The sequence below is a fragment of the Meriones unguiculatus genome, chromosome 18, assembly GCF_030254825.1.
Source record: "Meriones unguiculatus strain TT.TT164.6M chromosome 18, Bangor_MerUng_6.1, whole genome shotgun sequence".
Lineage (NCBI taxonomy): Eukaryota > Metazoa > Chordata > Mammalia > Rodentia > Muridae > Meriones > Meriones unguiculatus.
The window spans coordinates 23,074,964-23,096,856 of record NC_083365.1 but is presented as its reverse complement, the minus strand read 5'-3'; the positions used below and the strand labels follow the sequence as shown (position 1 = coordinate 23,096,856).

Below are 21,893 nucleotides of genomic sequence, written 5' to 3'. Positions count from 1 at the left end.
TTAAAAGTACATTTGTAGCCAGGCAGTGGGGGCGCACACCTTTAATCCCAGTGCTCAGGGGGCAGAGACAGGCAGATCTTTGTGAATCCGAGGCCAGCGTGGTCTACAGAGCTATAATGGGACTCTCTTGGACCCGCCAGCGGATGAATAAAGACACAGAGACATTATTATTAGTCTCAGTGGCTCATGCCTAATCCCAGCACTTGGGGAGGCAGAGGCAGGTGGATTTCTGTGAGTTCAAGGCCAGCCTGGTCTACAAAAAAAGTCCTGGACAGAAAAACTGTCTCCAAAACAAAACAAACAACAATAACAACAAAAACACCAAAATTGATGTATTTGTGTATTTGGGTATGTTCGTGTGGGTACAGGAGCCTGTTAAGGCCTCAGATCAGATCCCTGTCACCTGGACTTTCAGGTGATTGTGATCCACCCTCTGTGCGTGCAGAGAACCAAACTTGGATGCAAGAGCCCTGTTTTGTTTATTTGTTTGTTTGTTTTGGAAGGGTCTGACTGCAGAGATGGCTCAGTGGTTAAGTGCACTTACTGCTCTTGTGGAGGATTCAGATTTGGTTCCCAGTATTCATGGCTGCACACAGTCATCTGTGCTTCTCTCATGTTCCCTTCCAGCCTCCTTGGGCACTACACGCATGCAGTGTGCATACACACGTGCAGGCAAACACTTGTATCCATGAAATAAGGCTGTAGGAAGTTGTGAGCCACCTGGTGTGGGTGCTTGGAATCAGACTCGGTAGTCTGCAAGAGCAAGCAGGACACACTTGGTCTCTAGTTGGTGGACCAGTTTGGGAAGGATTAGGAGGCGGGTCCCTGTTGGAGGAACGGTGCTGGTGGGCTTTGATGTGCTTTTTGTTGTTGTTTTGTCCTTCTGCCCCAATCTTTTTTTCTTCTTAAGTTGGCCACTGAATCTGCTAGGGTGTGGAGTACTGAACCACTGAGCGAAACCCTCCATCTTTTTTTTTTTTTTTTTAATGAATTTCTCAAGCCCGAGTACAGTTATTTAGCTCAGTGTGAACTACTTCAGAAGTGAATGGAATGGAAGTAAGACTTAGTCACTGGCTGCACTCAACTGTATGTGCTAACATGTTCTGTTTCAATTCTAGGGCATTTGAATCTGAAATTCGCTTTTACTCTGGAAATGACCCTCTGGATGTCTGGGATAGGTGAGTATTTTTATATGGGAAGAACAATGAGGCATTCACTGATTTTCTTTTTTTTTTTTTTTTTTTTTTTTTTTTTGGCTTTGTGTCTCACGAGGGTCATGGCATGGGGAACAGAGCATGAAGTGCTGTCTTGGCAAAACAGACTTCCAGCACAGCTACAGTGTTTGCTGAGGTTTGTTTTGCAGGGCTGTCTGTATAGAATTTTACATGTGCCAAGGAAGGGCTGGACTACTGAGTTAAACCGCAGTTTCTCCGAGGATCGATCAGAGTATGACACAGCTTTGAGCTGAGTCCTTCTATCCCTTTCCCTGGAGCGTTTGTTACACTCAAAAGAGTGAGCGATAGAGGCTTAGGGCATGCCATTGAGGACTTCTGAAGAAGCATGCTTTGAATATATTAAATATTTCTGCCTAAAAATCTAGGCCAGAGGGCTGGAATAATGGCTCATCTGTTAAGAGCACTGTCTGCTCTTGCAGAGGATTGGGTTGGGTTCCCAGCTCTCATGTGGAAGCTTACAACCTTATGTAACTCCAGCCCAAGGGATGTGATGCCCTCTTCTGGCCTCTGGTGGCACTGCACAAATGCAGTGCACAGACATACATACGCACGTAATAAAATAAGTCAGTCCAGACTGGGTTGGGTGTGATGGCACATTCTTTTAATCCCAGCTTTCAGGTGGCAAAGGCAGTCGATTCTCTTTGAGTTGAGTCCAGTCTGGTCCTGTGGTTGAGTTCAGGCTAGACAGGGCTACATAGTAAGACTCAAAAACAAAAGCAAAAACCCCATTCAAAATGAGCCTTAGCAAGAGTATGCATCAATTCAAAATATGTTTTTTTGTTTCCCTCCCATGCAGGTATATTAATTGGACAGAACAGAATTACCCTCAGGGGGGAAAGGAGAGCAACATGTCAGTGCTACTAGAGAGAGCTATAGAGGCACTACAAGGGCAGAAGCGCTATTACAGTGACCCCCGCTTTCTCAGTCTCTGGCTCAAATTGGTAAGTGTCATCTGGATTCAGAACAGTAGATGGATATGTTTCCTGTAGAGGTATCTATTGTGTGTGTACAAAAGTGGAGCCATTGAGCAGTTAATTTACATATATGTATATGAGTTGTTGAGTTGCTTTGACTTAAAAACTTGACTAACATTCTGAGGTTTTGCATTCTTTAAGACCGATCATAAAGTCTATAGATTTTTTTTTTTAGTGTATATAGGCCTTTTGTTTATTCATTGTAAACATAGTTGAACCATGTAACCATCTTAGAGGAAGAATATGCAGGAGAAGCTGCCTTGAGGAGCCTGGCATCCCTCTCTCTGTTCTATGAGAATTGCTGCCGGAAGAGGTGTGTTTTAGTGTTTTATTGGTTTTGGACATCTTTCTCCCAGGATATTGCTGTAGCCAAATTGTCTCCCTGCACATTTAGTACTTCCTCCCGACATGCTATGCCTTTATATCTACAACATAGTTGAGGAGTTTCTCCATGAGCATATATTTGTCACAAAATAACCCCAAGGTCTCTCAGACATTAATTTTCTTGCTTTTGTCTTAAAAAAATTTTTTTTAAAGAGACTGTCAGTTTATAGCTAAAATATATTCTTGAGGACTCATTCAAACTTCAGATAAATCAGGTGTGGGAGCTCATGCCTGTTTCCTCAGTAGGAGGATCTTGAGTTTAGGCTTGCTTGGGCTATAAAGTGAGTTCCAAGCCATCCTGGACCACATAGCAAAGCTAAAATAATAATGCTACCTAAATTACATTAGGAAGTTATCCGTAGACTGTTTAAGACACTACAAAAATTAAGAGTAAACATTTGGAAACTTGAGTAACCATTTGAGCAGTGTTTGATGATATACTTGAGAGGCTGAGGCTGAAAAGGAACAAGTTTGATGCGGGTCTCCTACATAGTCAGATCCTGTTTTATAAAACTAACCAGGCAAAAGCCTTGAGGGGCTGAAGAGATGACTCAAGAGGTTAAGAGCACTCATCGGCTGCCCTTTCAGAGGTCCTAAGTTCAATTCCCAGCACCCACATGGTGGCTCACAACCACCTATAATGAGATCTAGTTCCCTCTTCTGGCGTGCAGGCATACATGCAGACAGAACATCGTATAAATAATAAATCTTTAAAAAGTTCTGAAAAAAACAAAACATGTTGAGATTGGGGGAACACCTAAATGCACCATCATTTTTTAGTAGCTTCTATGTTTATTTGTTTTTACAAGACTTTATTCATTTTTATTTTACATGAGTGTTTTCCTGCATGTGTGTAAGTGTACATGTGTGTAAGTGTCCTTTGAGGGCACTGGATCCCCTTGGAACAAGAGTTTCAGTTGTTTGTGAGCCTCTGTGTTGATGCTATGAACGGAAGCTGGATTCTCTGCAAGCACAGATCCTTTTAACTACTAAGCCAGTCCTCCAGCCCCAACTTCTGTGTTTGATGACCACTGTAAACCCAGACCTATTAATATAGGCCTGTGATCCAACTCTTTGTGAGGCTGAGGCAGGAGGGTCACAGGGCAAAGCCTGTCTGGGAGTCAGTAGGACCCTATCTCAAAATACAGAAGGTAAGAAGGGATCTATTTCTCTTATGGGTCAAGTGCTTGCCTAGTATTCAGTGGCAGGTTCATACCCAAGTAATGGGGAAAATTTATCAGTCTGTAGTGAAGTAGAAATTCTCTCTCTCTCTCTCTCTCTCTCTCTTTCTCTCTGTACATGGAGTGACAAAGTACATATTAAACAGCTTTACTTTTTCTTTCTTTGTGAGGGCAGTCAAAGGTGTAACTGAAGGATTCCTTACCCTGTCCCTGTCTTTTGCTTTATGAAAAGATTTTCTAGTCAAAGTTGGTGTTTTGGATTGTTTGATTTTGTTTTTGGAGACAGGGTTTCTCTGTGTAGCCTTGGCTGTTCAGGCTGGCCTCGAACTCACAGAAATCCACCTGCCTCTGCCTCTGCCTCTGCCTCTGCCTCTGCCTCTCAAGTGCTGGGATCAAAGGCGTGCAAACCCCCCTTCCCCAGCTCAGAGTTGTTTTATAAAGGATCCCTATAATCTAGCTAAGAAGAAAATTATCACTAGAAAATCAGTATTTTTAGTTGAGGAGATAAAATTAGCATGATCATTTAGAAGTTGCCAAAAAATGTTTATTTAACTTCTGAATCTATTCGTCCAGCCATATTGTCTTTTTATTTATGTTATATCTTAAGTGTTCTTATCCGTCACTGAGTAATTTGACCTTTACTGGCCACATACAAGAGCACAGGCCACTCAGAAAGCTGGACATACAGATTGTGAAGCTTTATTTGTGTGATGGCAGAACCACAGAATGGATTTGAAACTGACACCACACTCAGTAAGTTTTCCTAAAGCACCATCATGAGAAAATGTCCCTAATTTAGGTAGAAACCAAACCAAACTCGAACTGTGAAATGATGATTGTTTTTGTTAAAGCTATAAATGGAAGCTGGACAGAGTAGCACAGTCTGTGTTCACACTACTCCAAAATGAGAAGCAGTAGGGTCCTCACAAATTTGGCCTATTCTGGCCTAACAGGGAGTCCCGAGCCAGCCAGAGCTACGTGACAAGATCCTATTTCCAAAAGCCAAAACAAAATAAGATTTTTAGGTGGAATGCTTGATTCCATTCACATTTATCAAATGGAACATTTCATTTATTCCAGACTAGTCATAAAATTCTGGTCAGAGGCAGGGATAGTTGTAAGTAGCAATTGCTTTGTGGAGACTATTTTATTAGAGTAAATATATTTGAAGCCATTGAGTGTAAATGTGGCTGTTATAAAGAAAGAAAAATCCCAAATGTTCGATTTTTACCAATAAAGACTCAGGACCCATCTGCTGGAGTGAAAACCTGCTAGCTCAGAGAGACAGAGAAAGCACCCAGCTGACCTTCCCACTCAGTCAACATTCCAGAAGGAAAAAAGCCAAAAGATCAAGGTCAAAAGCTTGCTAGCTCAGCTAGCTGACTGCCTAGAAGGAAAAAGCCAAAGAGCCCAAAGCTCCTTCTACCCCAAACTGTCTTAAATACCCTTCAGCTCAATGCCCCTCCTTTCTACTAAATCCCTGTCAGTCGGTTTCTTGTTGGTTAACCCTATTTCATCCTGTGTACAGAAATTAGATTAAAGGTGCGTGCTAGGGCTGAGCCACAGCATAACCACCCATTTACAGTAAACAGAAAGTCCTTGGATTTAAGGTGCATACTAGGGCTGAGGCACACCAAACAAAAGACAGGTTTTTATAGTTCACAATCTGGAGTTCACAATGGGATCAAATATCTTGCAACATGTAGCAAAGCCTCAGAAAAGGCTGCATAAGTTAAATTGGTACAGGAGGGTATAGGACCTCATGTAAGGACTAGTATTGCTAGGTAGGAACAGCTCAACATGAGAGCAAAGTGTGGCTTACTGAATTTTAGCATTTCAAGTTTCCATAACCCTTTTAGAAAGCAACTTATGACTTTGATCTCTAGGGGTTTACTGGCTCGCTCCCTGTGTGTGTCGCTGTGCATTTCTGCTTGTGTGAGCCATCTCCCCAGCCTGCCTCAATTATTTTTAAATGGACGTATAGTGTTGATGCGTCTAGTTGATGTTCTCTAACTTGCTAACCAATTTTTCTGTGTTTAGACAACTTCTAATTTCTCTCAGTTATAAATAATTTTTTTAAAAAATCCCTTCATGCATTTTACGCTTGCCCCTTAAACTTCTAGAAGGGCTGGAATGGTGGCCTGGTTGATAAAGTGCTTGTTGTACAAGCGGAAGGACCTGGGTCCTGATGAGGCCCGGCACCCATGCAAAGCACCTGCAGTCCTAGTGCAGCGAGTCCTGGAGCTTGATGGCTCTGGAGGAAGGCGCTTAATCTCCGGCCCCCATAGGCACCTGAACACCGCACACATACAACACACACAGAAGGAGGGGAGACAGACAGACACAAAATTAACCGGAAACAGTTCCAAAAGCATGGAAAATGATGCATGCTGTAATTGGTGTGGCTACTCGGACTGTCAGGCCTGTGTAGCAGCTGGGTAGCCCTCTATCCATCCTTACTTTCAACTGTGATCATTTTGGGGGCTGGGCCCAGCTGCTCATGTCCTTTTGGCATAAACAACTTCCTGCCATCCAACTGCAGGAAGTACTGCTGCTGAGTTTCCAGCCTTCGGTGAAGAGCCCTGATTTCAGCCCAAGGTCAGGCCCCCTTCCAGGGGCCTGGGGCCTTTGGCGGCTTTGTGTGGAGAGAGAAAGGCCCAGCCTCCCTGTCTCAACTAGCAAAACCCCTGTAGACCCATCCTACCCAGGAGCTCTCCCCCATGGGGGTCATTGTGTTTGCATTAAAAAAGGAGTGCTTGTCGTCCTGTTCTCTTTCTAGGGGTTGATCCCCAAACACTCCTCCATTAACTTTCCCCACAGTGTCAGTGTCTGCCTTCAGCAAGACCGAACTCCCCAGTTCTCTGTAGTGCTTAAACTGATTTAGATTAGTTTCTAATAGTTTAGTGGAGTGAGTGACTGAGGTGTACTCTGTGATATCAGTCACAGTAATGCAAACTGTGTAGACTTGCTGTACATTCTGAGTGCAAATTTGCTACTTATTCTAATTATTGACTTGTTGTGTTAAGTGACATTTGTTGCTCAAGAGAAATTTGAGGCCAGGTGTTGCAGGATATTTGATCCCATTGTGAACCCCAAAACTGAACTGTAAAACCCTGTGGTTGAGCCCTGCCACACACTTTTAATCCAAGAACTTTTCTGTTTATTGTAAACAGGTGATTATGGTGTGGTTCACCCAGCCCTAGAACACACCTTTAATCCACGAGCTTTCTGTACACCGGATTTAAAAAAGTTAACCCCTAGGTCAAGAGGCAGAAGAAACCAGCTTATAGGGATTAAAGAGTAGGGAGGGACTTTGAGTTGAGGGGTGTTTAAGACAGAGTAGAGAAAAAGAAAAGGCTTTTTAGTTTACTTTCTGGCTTTAGCTTAGGCTTCAGCTCCTCAGCTCCCCATCTTTTGGGGTTTAGGGCTAGCAAGCCTTTGGCTTTGAGGTTTGTTGTTGTTGTTTTGGTTTTTTTGGCCTTTTGCTCCTGGGCTGTCAGTTGAGCTAGTGAACCTTTTGGGTTTTTTCCATCTGGACCTGAGCTGAAAAGGAAAGTCAGCTGGGTGCGTTCTCTGCCTCTCCGAGCTAGCAGGTTTTCACCCAGCATCTGGTTCCTGAGTCTTTGTTGGTAGAATTGAATGGTTGGGATTTTCATCATCGTTTATAACAGCCAGGTGTGGTGGCTCTGTAGTACTAGCACTTGAGAGGCGGAAGCAAGACAACTGCCACAGGTTCAAGTCTCCTAGTCTACATAATGAGTCTAGGTCAACCTGGACCATGTCTATAAAAATAAATAAATAAATATATTTTTATGTTTATGTGAAAGAAGACCACAGTGAAATAAAATTTTCTTATAGTCAATAAATGTAGAAATAGGTCAAAGCATTCAGAGTATGGAATTTTTATTTTTCCTCTCTTGCTATTAAAATTTTAAACACTAGCCAGGTGGTGGTACCACATACCTTTAACCCCAGCACTCTGGAGGCAGAGACAGGAGGATCTGAGTTTGGGCCAGTCTGGTCTACAGACTGAGTTTCAGGATGGCCAGCGCTACACAGTGATATCTTGTCTGGGATAAAGAAAGAAAGAAAAAAAAATACTACACTGTACCTGATCTTAGAAAGTTCCTTAAATACGAACTTGACCAGATCTTACCTTTGCTTTTAACTCTCTCAGCCCAGAATATATTTACTATCAAGTAGAAGCAAAATCAATTAGTTTGACATTTTTTTAAATTCATGCTTGACATTTAAGACCAGTAACAGTCCTTTCCTTCAGACCCCCCACCTACCCCTTCCCTGAGAAAGCTTGTCCTTGTCTTCACTTAGGCCAGACATAAAGGCAATAAATGCCCTTCTCTACTCATTCTGCATATGATGAGGGTCCAGTTCCCTGTCAAGGCAAAGTCAAATGTCACATCCTGTTTGAAGCCTTCCCTTCCCTTTTCCTCCAAGTTTGATCTCCTACTCTTTCTCTTTCTTGGGTTCTTATCCCAGGTATATTTTAATTCTGGGATAATTATAAGATTCATATTCTTCAGTGCCAGAACTGCATGTATTTTCCCCAGTGGTGGTTTGGCATGGAACAGGCATCTGATAAATGAAGGAAATCTGCTCACTGTTAGCACTTTTAATATATTTCAGGGGCATTTGTGCAATGAGCCTTTGGATATGTACAGCTATCTACACAGCCAAGGGATTGGTGTCTCCCTTGCCCAGTTCTATATTTCATGGGCTGAAGAGTACGAAGCTAGAGAAAATTTCAAGAAAGCGGACACAGTGTTCCAGGAAGGGATTGAACGCAAGGCTGAGCCCCTGGACAGACTGCAGTCTCAGCACAGGTAACCTGGGACTTGGAGCCTGTCTTAACCCTTATTTAAATACCCAAAGAACACTTTGTCCTGTTAAATGAAGGACTGTTGTGCATTTAAAGACTTTCTTTGTCTTACTGTAAAGTCCATTTAGGTGCAGTTATGTGTTTGGCCATTCTTAAGTATGAAATGATTCCCTTCCCTGAACAGAATCCAACTATGTGTTTTTTTTTTTTTAGTGCCTATTCCTTCCCTAACCTTCAAAAACACCAGTCTGTCCTGTAGTTTTGCTTTTCCCTGGATGTCACAGAACAGCCGGTATATAACCTTTTGAATTTAGTTCCTTTAACTAATACTGCTTTTAGGAATTCCTCACACGAGCCAAGCGTGGTGGTGCATGCCTTTAGTCCCAGCACCTGAGGGGCAGGGGCAGGCAGATCTAGTCTAGGAAGCTAGGGCTACACAGAGAAACCCTGTCTTGAAAAGCCTTTCGTAACGTATATGTAAGTATTTTTTCCTAGAAAAATACTTTTTTTTTTTATTTAAAAAAAAATAAATGGTGTTGGAAGATAGAACCCATTAACTTCATTCATTAGTATCTGTCTAGTCTAATTCCTAGCACCAACATGGCGGCTTGTGTTCTGGAGAATCCAAGGATCTAATACCTTCTGGCTTCCACAAGCCCCAAGTACATATATGGTGCAAAACACCCAGACATGTAAAATAAAAATTAATTTTTAAAAAATGCTTTTACTTTTATCTGATGCATCATAGTTATAATAACTATTTTAAATCTCATTCGCATCTTGGTCATCTTGGTGTTGGTATTTGTTACTTGTCTTTTTCTCTAAGAATTAGTCATATTTGCTGTTTCTTTATTGTTAAGGAAGTATGAATTACATGCAGGGCATTCATTCTGTTAGTGTGCCAGATCCTGTTGATTGGCAGTCTCTATAGAGAGTGAGTGGTGATGTTGTCTTAGGTAACTGAATTCCAGATGTCACAAATTCTTACCTTATGTTGTCAGTCAGCTTTAAGACCTTTGTGATGCTGTTTTTATCTGTCTCCTACATGGACTGCTCAGGTTAATGTGAGGCTTGGGCAGTGGATTACATCATAGCTCTCAAAGCCTCTTCTGTGTGCAGAGCTCAGTAGTGAGCTCAGGGCAGTTAGGAGTTCCATTCTTCAGCATATTCCTTTCCATCATTATTCTATAGCTTTTGGACCTCAGAATCTCCAGTTCCCATTTCTTTGGCCAGAAAGATAAGGTTTCTTAAGGAGCTATAGGTTTCTCAAATCACAGTTGCAGTGGGTCAAAACCATAAGAGAATGAAAGCCCAGTGGAGGATAGGCTCCGCTCTTACACAGTTCTCTTGCTTTTGTTGACCTTCCAGAGTCATGGGTTCTCTTTTTATGTGTTTAGAGTTTTATATTTAAGTGGTGGGAAAGAGAGAAGCTGCAGTGGGTATGATTGGGTCCTACCCAGCACCTACAATCTATTTGCTTTTTTGTTTTTCCAATATACTTTAAAATCATAGCAGCAACAGCAAAAAAGTTTAGTTTTGAAATTTCTGCCAGCTGTGCTAAAGTAAAATGTCATGTTGTATGTAAACTCATCTCATATGGGTAAGAAAAAACCATATATGTTGGGGAAGGGATGGATGTGGCAGGGTACTAACATTTGGTGGATCTGGGTGAAGGCTATTTGGGTACTCATTTACCCTTTCCACAATTGTGCACATTTTATTTTCAGACTTATAATAAAAAGTTTCTAAGAGATGAATTTCATCGATTTTCTAACCTTAGCTTATCCTTAGATCAACCTGATGATGACTTTAGAGTGTTTTCAATTGGCCAAACGTGCATTTTAAGGGACTCTTAAGTCATCCTGGCCAGGATGTCCTTATGTCTTAAGGTCGCTCTCCTTCTTCCTAGAGAATTGGGGTTTTTTTGGAATAGTTGTACGTTTTTCCTCTAGTCTGCTCTTATTGTTAGCTTTTTAAAGTCTGGGAAGAACTGCTCGTGTCTATTGGAAGCTGATTGCCCTTTTTCCTGCTTTAGACAATTCCAGGCTCGAGTGTCTCGACAAGCTCTCTTGGCACTTGGGAATGAAGAGGAGGAGGAAGTCTTGGGGTCTTCTGTACCACAGAGAAGCACACTAGCCGAGCTGAAGAGCAGAGGGAAGAAGGTGGCGAAAGCGCCCATCAGCCGTGTCGGAGGTGCCCTGAAGGGTGAGCTTATTAAATGTGACTTGTAAATGTGTTGTAGGCAGATTCCGTAAGAAGGCAACATGTAAGTGTATATGAGGGTGCTGCCCTGGTTTTCTGAGTGCTAGGTAGCAAAAAGGAACGCCAAAAGACAGCTAATATCATAGGGTGCAGGAAAGCCAAAGGTGGCGGTTACATGTGACTTTGAATGAATCTGATATTTGAGATGTTTCATTTTCTTTTTCTTTCTTTCTTTCTTTTTTTTTTTTTTGTTTTTTGTTTTTTGTTTTTTTCAAGGCAGGCAGGGTTTCTTTGTGTAATAGCTCTCGCTCTGGCTCTGGCTGCCTGGACTCACTTTGTAGACCAGGCTGGCCTTGAACTCACACAGAGATCCTCCTGCGTCTGTCTCATAGTGCTGGGATTAAAGATGTGCCACCGTGCTTGGCTGAGATGCAACATTTTCTAAACATTGTAAAGAAGATATACAATATAGACAGTGTTATCAAAATAAAGCTTAAATGCCCTAATTCCTTCGAGAATGTAGTTGATACCATCTTCAGCTGTTTGGCATCAGAAATGGACACTCTTTGTCTACCCAAAGATGGCCAACAACAGTTTTTCTCTTTTTATTGAGTCAGCTTCATACAGTTCAAGTTGGCTTCAAGCTTGGAGTTTGTTAGAATCTGGTCTTGAACTCCTGACTCTTCTCTTTCCACATACAAGTGTAGGACTGCAGGCATGTGCCTCACACTTGGCATAAACTTTTTTTTTCCTCTTCTTAACTAACAATCAAAATGTGGATTGGAGAGCTTAGACCTGGGGAGTAGGGAGTTTGTTGTGTCAGGCTATTCCATGACAACGATCACAGTGGGGCTTAAAAAAATAATCTGTCTTACAATAATAATAAGCCCTTAATAAGTGGAATAGCTTTGTGTTCGGTGGTTCTAGTACATCTCTATTAATTTCAAGTAGGAGAAATTGTAAAGCTGAAAAAAAACTTAGGTTAGTTTCGATAAAACTAGATAATGTGCCGAGTGTGGTGGTACACGCTGTTGATCTCAGCACTCCGGAGGTAGAGTAGGGGGAATTCATGAGTTCGACGCAAGCCTGGTCCACAGAATGAGTTCAAGGACAGTCAGGTCTACACAGAGAAACCCCGTCTCAAAACGGAGAAACAAAACCAACCCCAAACCCAGCAAAACCAACAAAAATATTAGACAGTATTGTGACTGAAAGAAGATGTAGGAGTTGTAGAAAGACTGGATGTGGGGCTTGTCTGGCGGTGGGCTCCTTTTGCATAGCGCTTGGGAGACAGGCCAGCAGATCTGTGTGTGAAGCCGGCTCAGTCTACATTCGGTTCCAAGACAGCCAGAGCTATAGATAGTGAGACTGGGTGGAGAGAAGGCCCAGGCGTTAGAAAACGCACAGAGGTTAGGAGTGCTTGCCATTCTTCCAGAGGACCTGAGTTCTGCTCTCAGCATCCACACTGGGTAGGTCATAGCTACAGGGAACCCAATACCTCTGGCTTCCATAGGCACCTCACACACACATACCCACGTGCAGACACACTCCCCTACACATAATTAAAAATAATAAAGACAAATCTTTAAAAAAAAGAAAAAGGAAAGACTGAAGTGCTAGGACAAAGGAAAAGGTAAAGAGAAAATAAAGATGCTATTAGTTGGAGAATTCATTGAGATTTTTTTCACTAAGATTTTATTTATTCTTAATGATTAATACGGTTGTTGTTCTGTGTAGAGGTGGGTCCATGTACCCTTGGAGACCAGAGGAAGGTTTCTAGAGCTTCAGGAATTATGAGCCACTCCATGGAGGTGCTAGGAACTTAGCTGCTGAGTCATCTCTTTGCCCCAACTTAAGGTTTTAAGAAAATATATATATATATTTTTTTTTTCTTTTTTTGTTTGTTTTTTGAGACAAGGTTTCAGTGTCCCGGAACTCACTCTGTAGATCAGGCTGGTCTTGAACTCACAGAGATCCGCCTGTCCCTGCCTTCCAAGTGCTGGGATTAAAGTTGTGAGCCACTACCCCGCCTTGCCTGGAAGAAAAAAAGAAAAAAAGAAAGAAAAACAAACCTTTAAGTCTCATTTTGAGACTGTGGTAGAGGAAATGGTCCTCTTAATTTGGAGCAGAGGGTGCATATCTTATATGGCATCCAAGTTGATAATGCTTTTACTTGACATCCTCATCTTTTCCTCCTAGCTACGGGTCAGAGCAGAGGATTCCAAAGTTTGGTTCCTCAGCAGATAGGCAGTAATCGCAGGATCACTGTTTTTGATGAAAATGCTGACAGCACTTCTCGAGAAGAGTTATCTAAGCCTGTCGTCCAGCCGTGGATGGCGCCCCCTGTCCCTAGGGCCAAAGAGAAAGAGAATGAGCTTCAGCCGGGCCCATGGAGCACAGACAGGCCCTTGGACTATAGGGTAAGGACGCACACGCAGTATTTGCCAGTCTAATGAAGACTTCAGACTGGCCTGTCTTGGCTTGATCTTGTTTATGCTGTTTGCTTTGTTGTTTGTTTGAGACGGGTTCTCATTATTTAGCTTATGCTAACCTTGAACTTGCTGTGTAGCCCAGGCTAGCCTACCACTTTTCATGTTCCTGTCTCAGCTTCCCATGTGCTGACATTATAGTCATGCACCGCCCTGCCTGGCTGGATTTTTAACATCACTTAACTCCTTGAATATTTAGAGGTTGTCTGCATAAGTTGTGGTAGAATGATCATTTTAATTTTTTTTTTTCTTCATTTTTAGCCTCATGGCCATCCAGTTCCAGCGGCACCTGTAACCCCTGTGCTTCCCAGCTTTACTCCATATGTGGAGGAGAGTGCTCAGCAGACAGTAATGTGAGTAGCTCGCAGACTGTTGGCAGTGGGACTCGCTAAGGGTGGGCAGAGGTGCCTGTTAGAGTCCCCAAGGCGTCTTGTGGGAGTGAAGGCAGACACGGCTCTGGGTCTCCTTTGTATTCGCCGTATATGCGGGTGAGCTTAATAACTACGGTTAAGGTCCTGTTGCTCTAACAGACATGACCCCTATAATAATCCAAGTGAGACATGCTGTAGTTAGAAAATGGAGTTTTCTCTCTTGCTCGCTTTTCTCTTCTGGGTGTCTCTCTTCTCTTTCCTAATCCTTAACACAATTATAAAAAAAAATTTTTTTTTTAATGTGTATGAGTGTTTTGCCTGCACGTATGTATGTACCCCACATGTATGTCTGGTGGTCAGAGGTCAGAAGGGAGCACTGAATTCTCTGGGACTGGACTTACAAGCAGTTGTGAGCTACCATGTGGCTGCTGAGAATTGAATTTGAAAAGAGCAAGTGCTCTTAACTGCTGAACCAACTCTTCAGCTCCCTAAATTTTTTGTTATAAGAAAAATTAGGCTAAATGATATGATAGATAAATAATCAGCCTAAGCTTTAGTCTAATCTTTAAAGATCGTAAGTTCTAATACTAGGTTCAATTCTGAGTTTCAGTGTAAGAATTCTCATGGCTAATAAGGGTATTTATTTTTTTAAGACAGAGTCTCTGTGTAGACTGTGCTAGCCTTGAACTCATAGAGATCCACCTGTCTTTGCCTCCCGAACGCTGGGATTACAGACACACAATACCATGCCTGACTCTGTTAGCTAATTTATAACTCACACTCTGTGATAGGAACCATAAGAATCTGTCTGAGCATGAAACATGGGAACTCACTGGAATCTTATAGAATTGATATTGAGCTTTATGTCATTTCCATTTTTAAATTTAAATTTAATTAAATTTACTTGTTTTTATTATTTAATTAAATTAAAACAAATTCATTTGTTTGTTTTGAAACATGTCTCACTATGTACCGTGGCTGTCCCGAAACTTGCTATGTAGACCAGGCTGGCCTTGAACTCACAGCAGTCTACCTGCCTCTGCTTCCCTAAAGCTAGGATTCTGGGCATGTGCCACCACTCTGGCTCACTTTTAAAATTCTGTTGTAGCTTGGGTGTGTGTGTATGCAAGTGTGCATGTATGTATGCTCGCATGCATGTGTGTATGCTTGCATGCATGTGTGTATGCTTGCATGCATGCCTGCACATGGTGTGTGTGGCTGAGAATGCTGCAGTGCATGTGTGGAGGTCAGAGGACAACTCACATGCTGGGATTGTACTCGAGCACCCTCATGCCCAATCAGGTTGTCTTTCTTTAATGATTTGTAGTTGTTCTTCAGAAGTTAAGAGAATCATTCTTTGCTGGAGTTTCTCCAACCTGTGCTAATCAACTTTCTGTCACCGTCATATACTGACACAACCAGCTCCTAAACAGAAAAGATCATTTTTAGCTCATGGTTTCAGAAGTTTCAGTATGTGGTCATTTGGACTTGATGACTTTAGCTTAAGTATTTTTTCTTCAAAGCACAGGCGGCTCGCAGAACTCATACCTCCCGCCCCAGTGTTGGGGAGCAAACTTTGTACCTTGATTGTTGTAAGCAAATAGTTTACCTCAGAGCCCTAGAACATAATTACTGGTGGTCCTTGTGCGTTATTTTCTCCCCTTTTCTAAATGTTACTATTTTGTTTGTTCTTTAAACAAATCCATAGAGCCCTGCTGCTGGCATTGTCTGTCTGTTTGGGCAAAACAAATAAATAACTCGTTTTAATTTTGGAGTGAATGATCGTTGTTTTGCTTCCTTAGGACACCGTGTAAAATTGAGCCTAGTATCAACCATGTTCTCAGCACCAGAAAGCCGGGGAGAGAAGAAGGAGACCCCCTGCAGAGGGTTCAGAGTCATCAGCAAGGGTGTGAGGAGAAGAAGGAGAAGATGATGTACTGTAAGGAAAAGATTTATGCCGGAGTGGGGGAGTTCTCCTTTGAGGAGATCCGAGCCGAAGTGTTCCGGAAGAAACTGAAAGAGCGAAGGGAAGGTACGTGGGTTGTCGTAAGAAACTCTTTCCAGGTCTGAGAGAGATTGCCTCCATCACCCATGCTTTCGTGTGATGATGTTTCTGAGGTTTCGCAGTTTTTCTCTGTATGTACAAATATATATATATATACACTGTACATATGCTGAATTCTGATTGCTGCCTCCCATAAAACCTCTTGATGGAGGAAGCAGTCTGTGCTCAAGAGAAAAGCAGAAAAGAGCGATTGCAGGCGCATCCATTGCTCAGCAGAGGTAGGCAGCTGTGACCCTGCCACGCAGACAGAGCGCCCGCCCCTCCTTAGGTACCTTTCTTGATACACCTGCAGTCATATCTCAGTCACTTAGACTAATTATTTTCTCCTGTTCTTTCTCATGCTGATATTAAGGGACAGTTTGGAGACTGAGGGGAACGGAAAGCAGTCCCTGCTCTGGGCTGTATGTTCTGGGTATTAGGAGGCATCAGACGGAGCAGGGCGTGCTGATCCACAGAAAGTGAGTGTTGGAGGCTTTAGGGCATTAGAGCAAGAGGGTAAAATAAATTTCAAATGATATGTAGGAAAATGGCCCCTGTGTGCCTGTGTGGGAAGAAGGTAAGGGTACAAAGCAAGGGGCCAGCTGAGTGAGGCTTTTTGCCTTTTTAGTTTTGCTGGTTTTGAGACAGGGTCTCATCTCACTGTGTAAAGCCGGTTGGTCTCAGCCTCTCGAGGGCTGGGGTTAAAGGTGTACCACTATACCATACTGAGCACTGCCTTTTGGAACTCAGGAACTGTCGGTCTGGAGAGATGGCTCAGCAGTCAGGTAGGCCATTAGCCGCCCTTCCAGAGGACCCAGCACACATGTCAGGACTCATTGCCATCTGTAACTGGTGCCAGGGATCCAACACCCTCTCTGTGGCACCAAGTACGCAAGTAGTACAGAGGCGGATGCAGGCAAAACACCCATACGCATAAAATGTAAAAGAAAAATAAAAACGGGAGCAGGGGTCAGTAAACCAGGTAAAGGAACTTGTTGCACAAGCCTGGTGACCTGAGTTTGACCCCTGGGAGCTGCATAAAGATGGATGGAAGAACTGACTCCAGGGCAGGCACCTCGCACACCATGCACACCCACGATAATAATAGTACGTTTTTAAAATAGGAACGAGCTGAGGGTGCAGCCCAGTGAAGAGAGTGCTTGTCTCGTATGTGAAGACCTGGGCTCAGAAGTCCCTGCACAGAAAACACCCCAAACTCCCAAAGAGCCCTGTCAACATAAAGTAGACGAGGAGGTACCTTGGTAAAAATATTTTTCTAAGGAAAATTAGTGTGGAAAGAATATTAAAATCTAGAGGGCTTCTCTACCCCATCTAGTTCCCAAATAATTGAGACAGACCTTTTAGAATAATAAAAGCTTTAAGGCACCATAACTGAGCAGATAGCGACCCTCTAAGCTATTTTGCTGTTTCCCAGCTACACACCTCAAGTTACTTGCCATAATTGTTCCTGCCTGAGCTTCTCCTATTCCATCAGGCCAGCCCTGATGGTCACGTGCTCATGGTCCATGCTGTCCTATGGCGACCTCCTCTCTGGCTTCCTCTTCTGCTGCTCTATCTTCTGTTCCTCTCCTCCTCCTCCCAGCCTTGTGGTCCCTCTCAGGACCCAAGCCTGGGAACCGAAGCTCCACCTACCTCTCCTGCCCAGCTATAGGCGGTCAGCAACTTTACTTAACCAGTCAGAGAATATTGGTGAGCAAAGTTTACACAACATCACTTATTGTGCGTGAGAATGTGCTCATGTAGATACCAACTAGATCTTGGTGCCCGGTATTTAACATTTGAATAATAGCAGCACCAAATCAGCCCCAACAGAAAATTTCTAGTTCATATCTACTATATGGAAGTCAGATACATTTTATTCTCAGACATAAACCCCCATGCTGAGGCTTAGTGGGATTTGGGTAGATAAACTCAGTTTTCTCTCATATTTTCAAGTCTTAACAACTGTATCTCTGATTTTCTCCCACTTCATTGAGAGAACTGAAGCATTTCATTTCTTATCACTGTCAAACCTGCCATCTCTACCCACTTATTTTGCCAGGCATTCTTTCTGTAAATACTGTTTGCATTTCTCTATTATCATCATATCTGTGGAAGTCCATATTTTTGAAATCCTTTATTATCCCCGTGTTGTTCTCAAGCCTTTAGCTCATCTTCTTTAAAAAAGAAAACAACATCAACAAGAAACATATCTGCAGGGGAGGGGAGCCTATGCCCTGCACTCACGGGGAGGCAAGAGGACAGTGTGGTTGTTTCTCTCTACCTTTAGCTGACTTCTGGAGACCAGACTCGGGTTGTCAGAATTGCACCTTGGGGTGGCAAAGGCTTTTTACCACTGAACTGTCTTCCTGGCCCCGTTCTATTTTTCTCATTGCTTGTGTGTGTTGGGGGTGGGTATAGGGTTTGCATTCTGTCTTAGTTACTGTTCTGTTGCTGTGAAAAGACACCATGACCAAGGCAACTCTTAAAAAGAAAGTGTTTAATTGGGGCTGGCTTACAGTTTCACAGGTTTAGTACATATCATCTTGGTGGGACTCGGGCATGGAGAAGGAGCTGAGAGTTCTCCAACCGAATCTGCAGGCAGCTGGAAGACAGACACTAGGCCTGGCTTGGGCTTTTGCAACCCGAAAGCCCATCCCCCAGTGGCACTTCCCAAACGAGGCCACACCTACCTTAAAAAGGTTGTATACCTCCTAATCCTTCTTAAGTAGTACCACTCTCTGATGACTAAACATTCAAATATATGATCCTATTGGGGGGCCATTCTTAGTCACACCAGCACACACCCATATATGTATGTGGAGTCGCATGTGTGAACATTTTTGTGGAGACCCGGGGTTGACCCTGGGAGTTTTCCTCCATCACTCTTCACAGTCTTCGTTGAGGTATAGTCTGGATGAAAGCAGAGCTCACATGTACTGCTGGTCGGCTAGCCAGTTCTCCCTGGGAATCCTGTCTTCCCCACCTTCTAAGTACTGGGATTATAAGTGGGCCAGCACACTCACCCAGCGTTTCCTTGGGTGCTGGGAATCTAAACTGCAGTCCTCATGCTTGCCTGGCACACACTTTTAACACTGAGCCATCCACCCAACCCCAGACTTTCTTGGAAAGTCTAGTCAGTCTTCTGGTCTTGTCAGTGTTATCTTAGGCAGTCCTTTTACTCTTGTCAAGCGGCTCTGCTCATGGTCTTTAGAAGCCCTTTTGCCAAAGCCGATGCCTGTTTCTTCACAACACCATCTGACGACCTCTCCAACCCCTTCTTACTGTGCAACGAGCAAGCTGGCTTTCCTCTGGATTCAATACAGTCTTCCTGTATTGACAAACCTTCCCTACACCTTTATATGACTGATCCCTCATTTGGGCTTTAGCGCTGCATCAAAATGGTGCTGGTCTTTAGTGTATCTTCATCCACTCACTAAACACAGTTTTACTCCCTCCATTTGGTTCTGCTGTTGTTCAGGCTTGTACTGTAAGCTGAGTTCTCTATCACTGGGCTATGGTCCCCATACCACCCCCACTTAAACTTGGTAGGTTTTTGTTTGGTTGGTTTCGGTTTTCCTTGCTTATTTGTTTGAGAAATGGTCTCATAAATAAGTTAGGCCGGCCTTGAGTGTACTGTGGGTCGGAGGTTGATGCAACCCTGCGCCTGGTTCGTGCAGTCCCAGGGTTCTGTGCTAGCAAGCACTCTGCCAACTGAGGTACATTCCATGCCCTGTTTTATAGATAATTTTGGTGTTTTTTGAGACAGTCTTGCTTTGTAGCCCAAGTTAGCTTAGAACTCTAAATGATTCTCTTACATCTTTGTGTGCATATTTCAATGTTAGAATTACATGGCCAAGGACATGTAACATCATTGGAACCTATTTTCCACTGTACTTGTGCATAATAGGTATTCCTTTTTTTTTCTTAAGTATATACCTAAACAAATAGAGACCCAGATCTCAAATTGAGGACCCGGGTCCCCTGTTGGAGGTTGATTTTGTGCGCTGTGTGTTCAGATGCTGAATTCTGTGCCCTGAGATCAGGTTGCAGTCCGGACATGGGAACTGTCATGATTGTTGAAGAGTTTCCTGTATCAGTGTTGTATAAGGAATGCTCCCCAATTATCTGATTGGCTAATAAAGAAGCTGAACAGCCTACAGAGGGCAGGAGAGTTAAGGCGGGACTCCCATTCCCAGTCTGGGGTCCCAGCTGGATCTTTTTTTCTTGACTAGATACATAAAAGAATAGAGACCCGGACCTGAAATTGAGGGCCCAGTTACCCCTTCTCGTTTTCATCAGTATTGACGTGCGTGCTGAGGCCATGAAGCTAAGGCAGTTTTTGCAGGATGCCTTGTGAGGAGGAAATGCCTCAAGTGATTCCATTGTTCCTAGCTGAACTGTTGACCAGTGCAGAGAAGAGAGCAGAAATGCAGAAACAGATTGAAGAGATGGAGAGAAAGCTAAAAGAAATCCAGACTATCCAGCAAGAAAGAGCTGGTGACCAGGTAAATTTTTACTACTTTTTAATACAGAAAATTTAGGCGTGCCAGGCAAGAGTTTTACCTTTGATATACATGCCCAACCTGAAAGAAAGAATTTTTTTTTTGTTAGTTTTTTAGTTATTACTAGCAGGAAGTAATTTAACAAGTGACTTTCAATGGGATTTATGGCATATGAAATTAGTGATGTCATTCATTGACTTCTAGATTATATTCTCATCTTGTTAGTTCTGGTTTTAACTTTCTATTTTGGTCATGGTCCATTCAAATGGGGTTACTTTTTAAATTTTAATATATACTTAATACTGCTCAGTTGAGTACAACATCAGGTTGACCAGGACCTAAAGTATTGGAGATTGTCTGATTGGTTGGCAGATGTCTAGAAGGTGCTAAAGCTAATGTTAGCACAAGAGCTTAAAAATAGCCTTTTCCATATGGGAGGGACATTGGCTTATTTATGTTAATGTAAAGCAGCAAGAAGAGACGATGCCTAGAAAGGAGACAGCCAGACTGCACACTGCTTCAGAGTCTCAGGAAATGCCGGGAGCATCTCTGTCCTGGCCCGTCCATCCACTAAGCTCGCGTCCCAGGTAAGACCATGGTGGTGGAAGGCATTGTGCTCACAGCTCGGAGAGCAAGCTTTTGGCTCTGGCCATTTGAAATCTCCTTAATGTTTTGACAGCCCTAAGCCATGAGTTGTACCAATTTTAACAAGGTGTCGTGCTAAGAGGGAGTATATGATTCTGACTTTTTCTTGGTGAAAATCTACAGTGGAACCTGCCTGTAACTCTGTAACTTGAGCCCTGAGAGGTGGAGGCAGGAGAGTCAGGACTGCAAGGCTAATAACTCTGAGACGAGCCTCGTATACAAGCGGCCCTACCTCTATCCCCACCCCCAAAATACATAACCATGGTGGTACAGTCTGGTGGGTCAGAATGCTCAGACCATCAAAGCCAGTCTAGCTGATAAGATAAAGTCTAGGAAGACCTTATCTCAGAACAGCAAAGTGTGGGATGAGGAAATATACATAAAGCATATTACATATTTTTGCATAAAATATCCTTATAAAACCCAATCCAGTGCTGTGTACAATAAATATATATTAATTAAAATCAAAAGTTGGGCATGATGGCACATGCATTTAGCCCCAGCACTTGGGAGGCAGAGGCAGGCGGATCTCTGAGTTGGAGGCCAGCCTGGTCTACAAAGTGAGTCCAGAACAGCCAGGACTACTCAGAGAAACCTTGTCTTGAAAAACGAAAACAAGAAAACAAAACAAAAAAAAAATATTTCAAAAGTAAAAAAATTACCATACAAGCTAGCTGCTGTTCATGCTAAAATGTGCCTTCCGTGGTACTGTTATTTTTGTTTCATAAAATTGGTGGCTTACCATTTTGTAATCTGCTTTAACTGTTGTTGTGTTATCAAAAAATTTATAGCATTTTCGGTGTGTAATGGTTCCCTCTTGAATAGGATGAACAAGATTATGCTTAACAGAAAGTCTTCAAACTTAAAAAAAAGTATGACTGACTATGTAGCAGCTGCCTGTTATCCCACTTCTGGGGGGGAGCATTTCAAGACCACCCTCCACCGCTGTTATTTGGAAGCTGCCTGGATAGTATGAGCTCTGCTTCTAAAACAGAAGGTCTTTCTGTGGGTACTGAACACATTTTG

The 21,893-nt window shown here is 42.9% G+C and overlaps 1 protein-coding gene across 3 annotated transcripts in view; it reads left to right on the top strand.

Annotated features, from left to right (window-relative positions):
- Bub1b (BUB1 mitotic checkpoint serine/threonine kinase B) overlaps window positions 1-21,893 on the top strand; it is a 47,686-nt gene that overhangs the window by 8,175 nt on the left and 17,618 nt on the right. For 2 of the 3 annotated variants that reach the window (XM_060371451.1, XM_060371453.1), the window contains 9 exons: window positions 1,119-1,178; window positions 2,032-2,176; window positions 8,419-8,615; window positions 10,647-10,816; window positions 13,013-13,233; window positions 13,564-13,655; window positions 15,476-15,705; window positions 20,113-20,225; window positions 20,691-20,809. In XM_060371451.1, the coding sequence (XP_060227434.1) occupies window positions 1,119-1,178; window positions 2,032-2,176; window positions 8,419-8,615; window positions 10,647-10,816; window positions 13,013-13,233; window positions 13,564-13,655; window positions 15,476-15,705; window positions 20,113-20,225; window positions 20,691-20,809 (1,347 nt within the window). The remainder of the gene's footprint in view (window positions 1-1,118; window positions 1,179-2,031; window positions 2,177-8,418; window positions 8,616-10,646; window positions 10,817-13,012; window positions 13,234-13,563; window positions 13,656-15,475; window positions 15,706-20,112; window positions 20,226-20,690; window positions 20,810-21,893) is intronic. The other variant, XM_060371452.1, reaches the window with a different exon arrangement.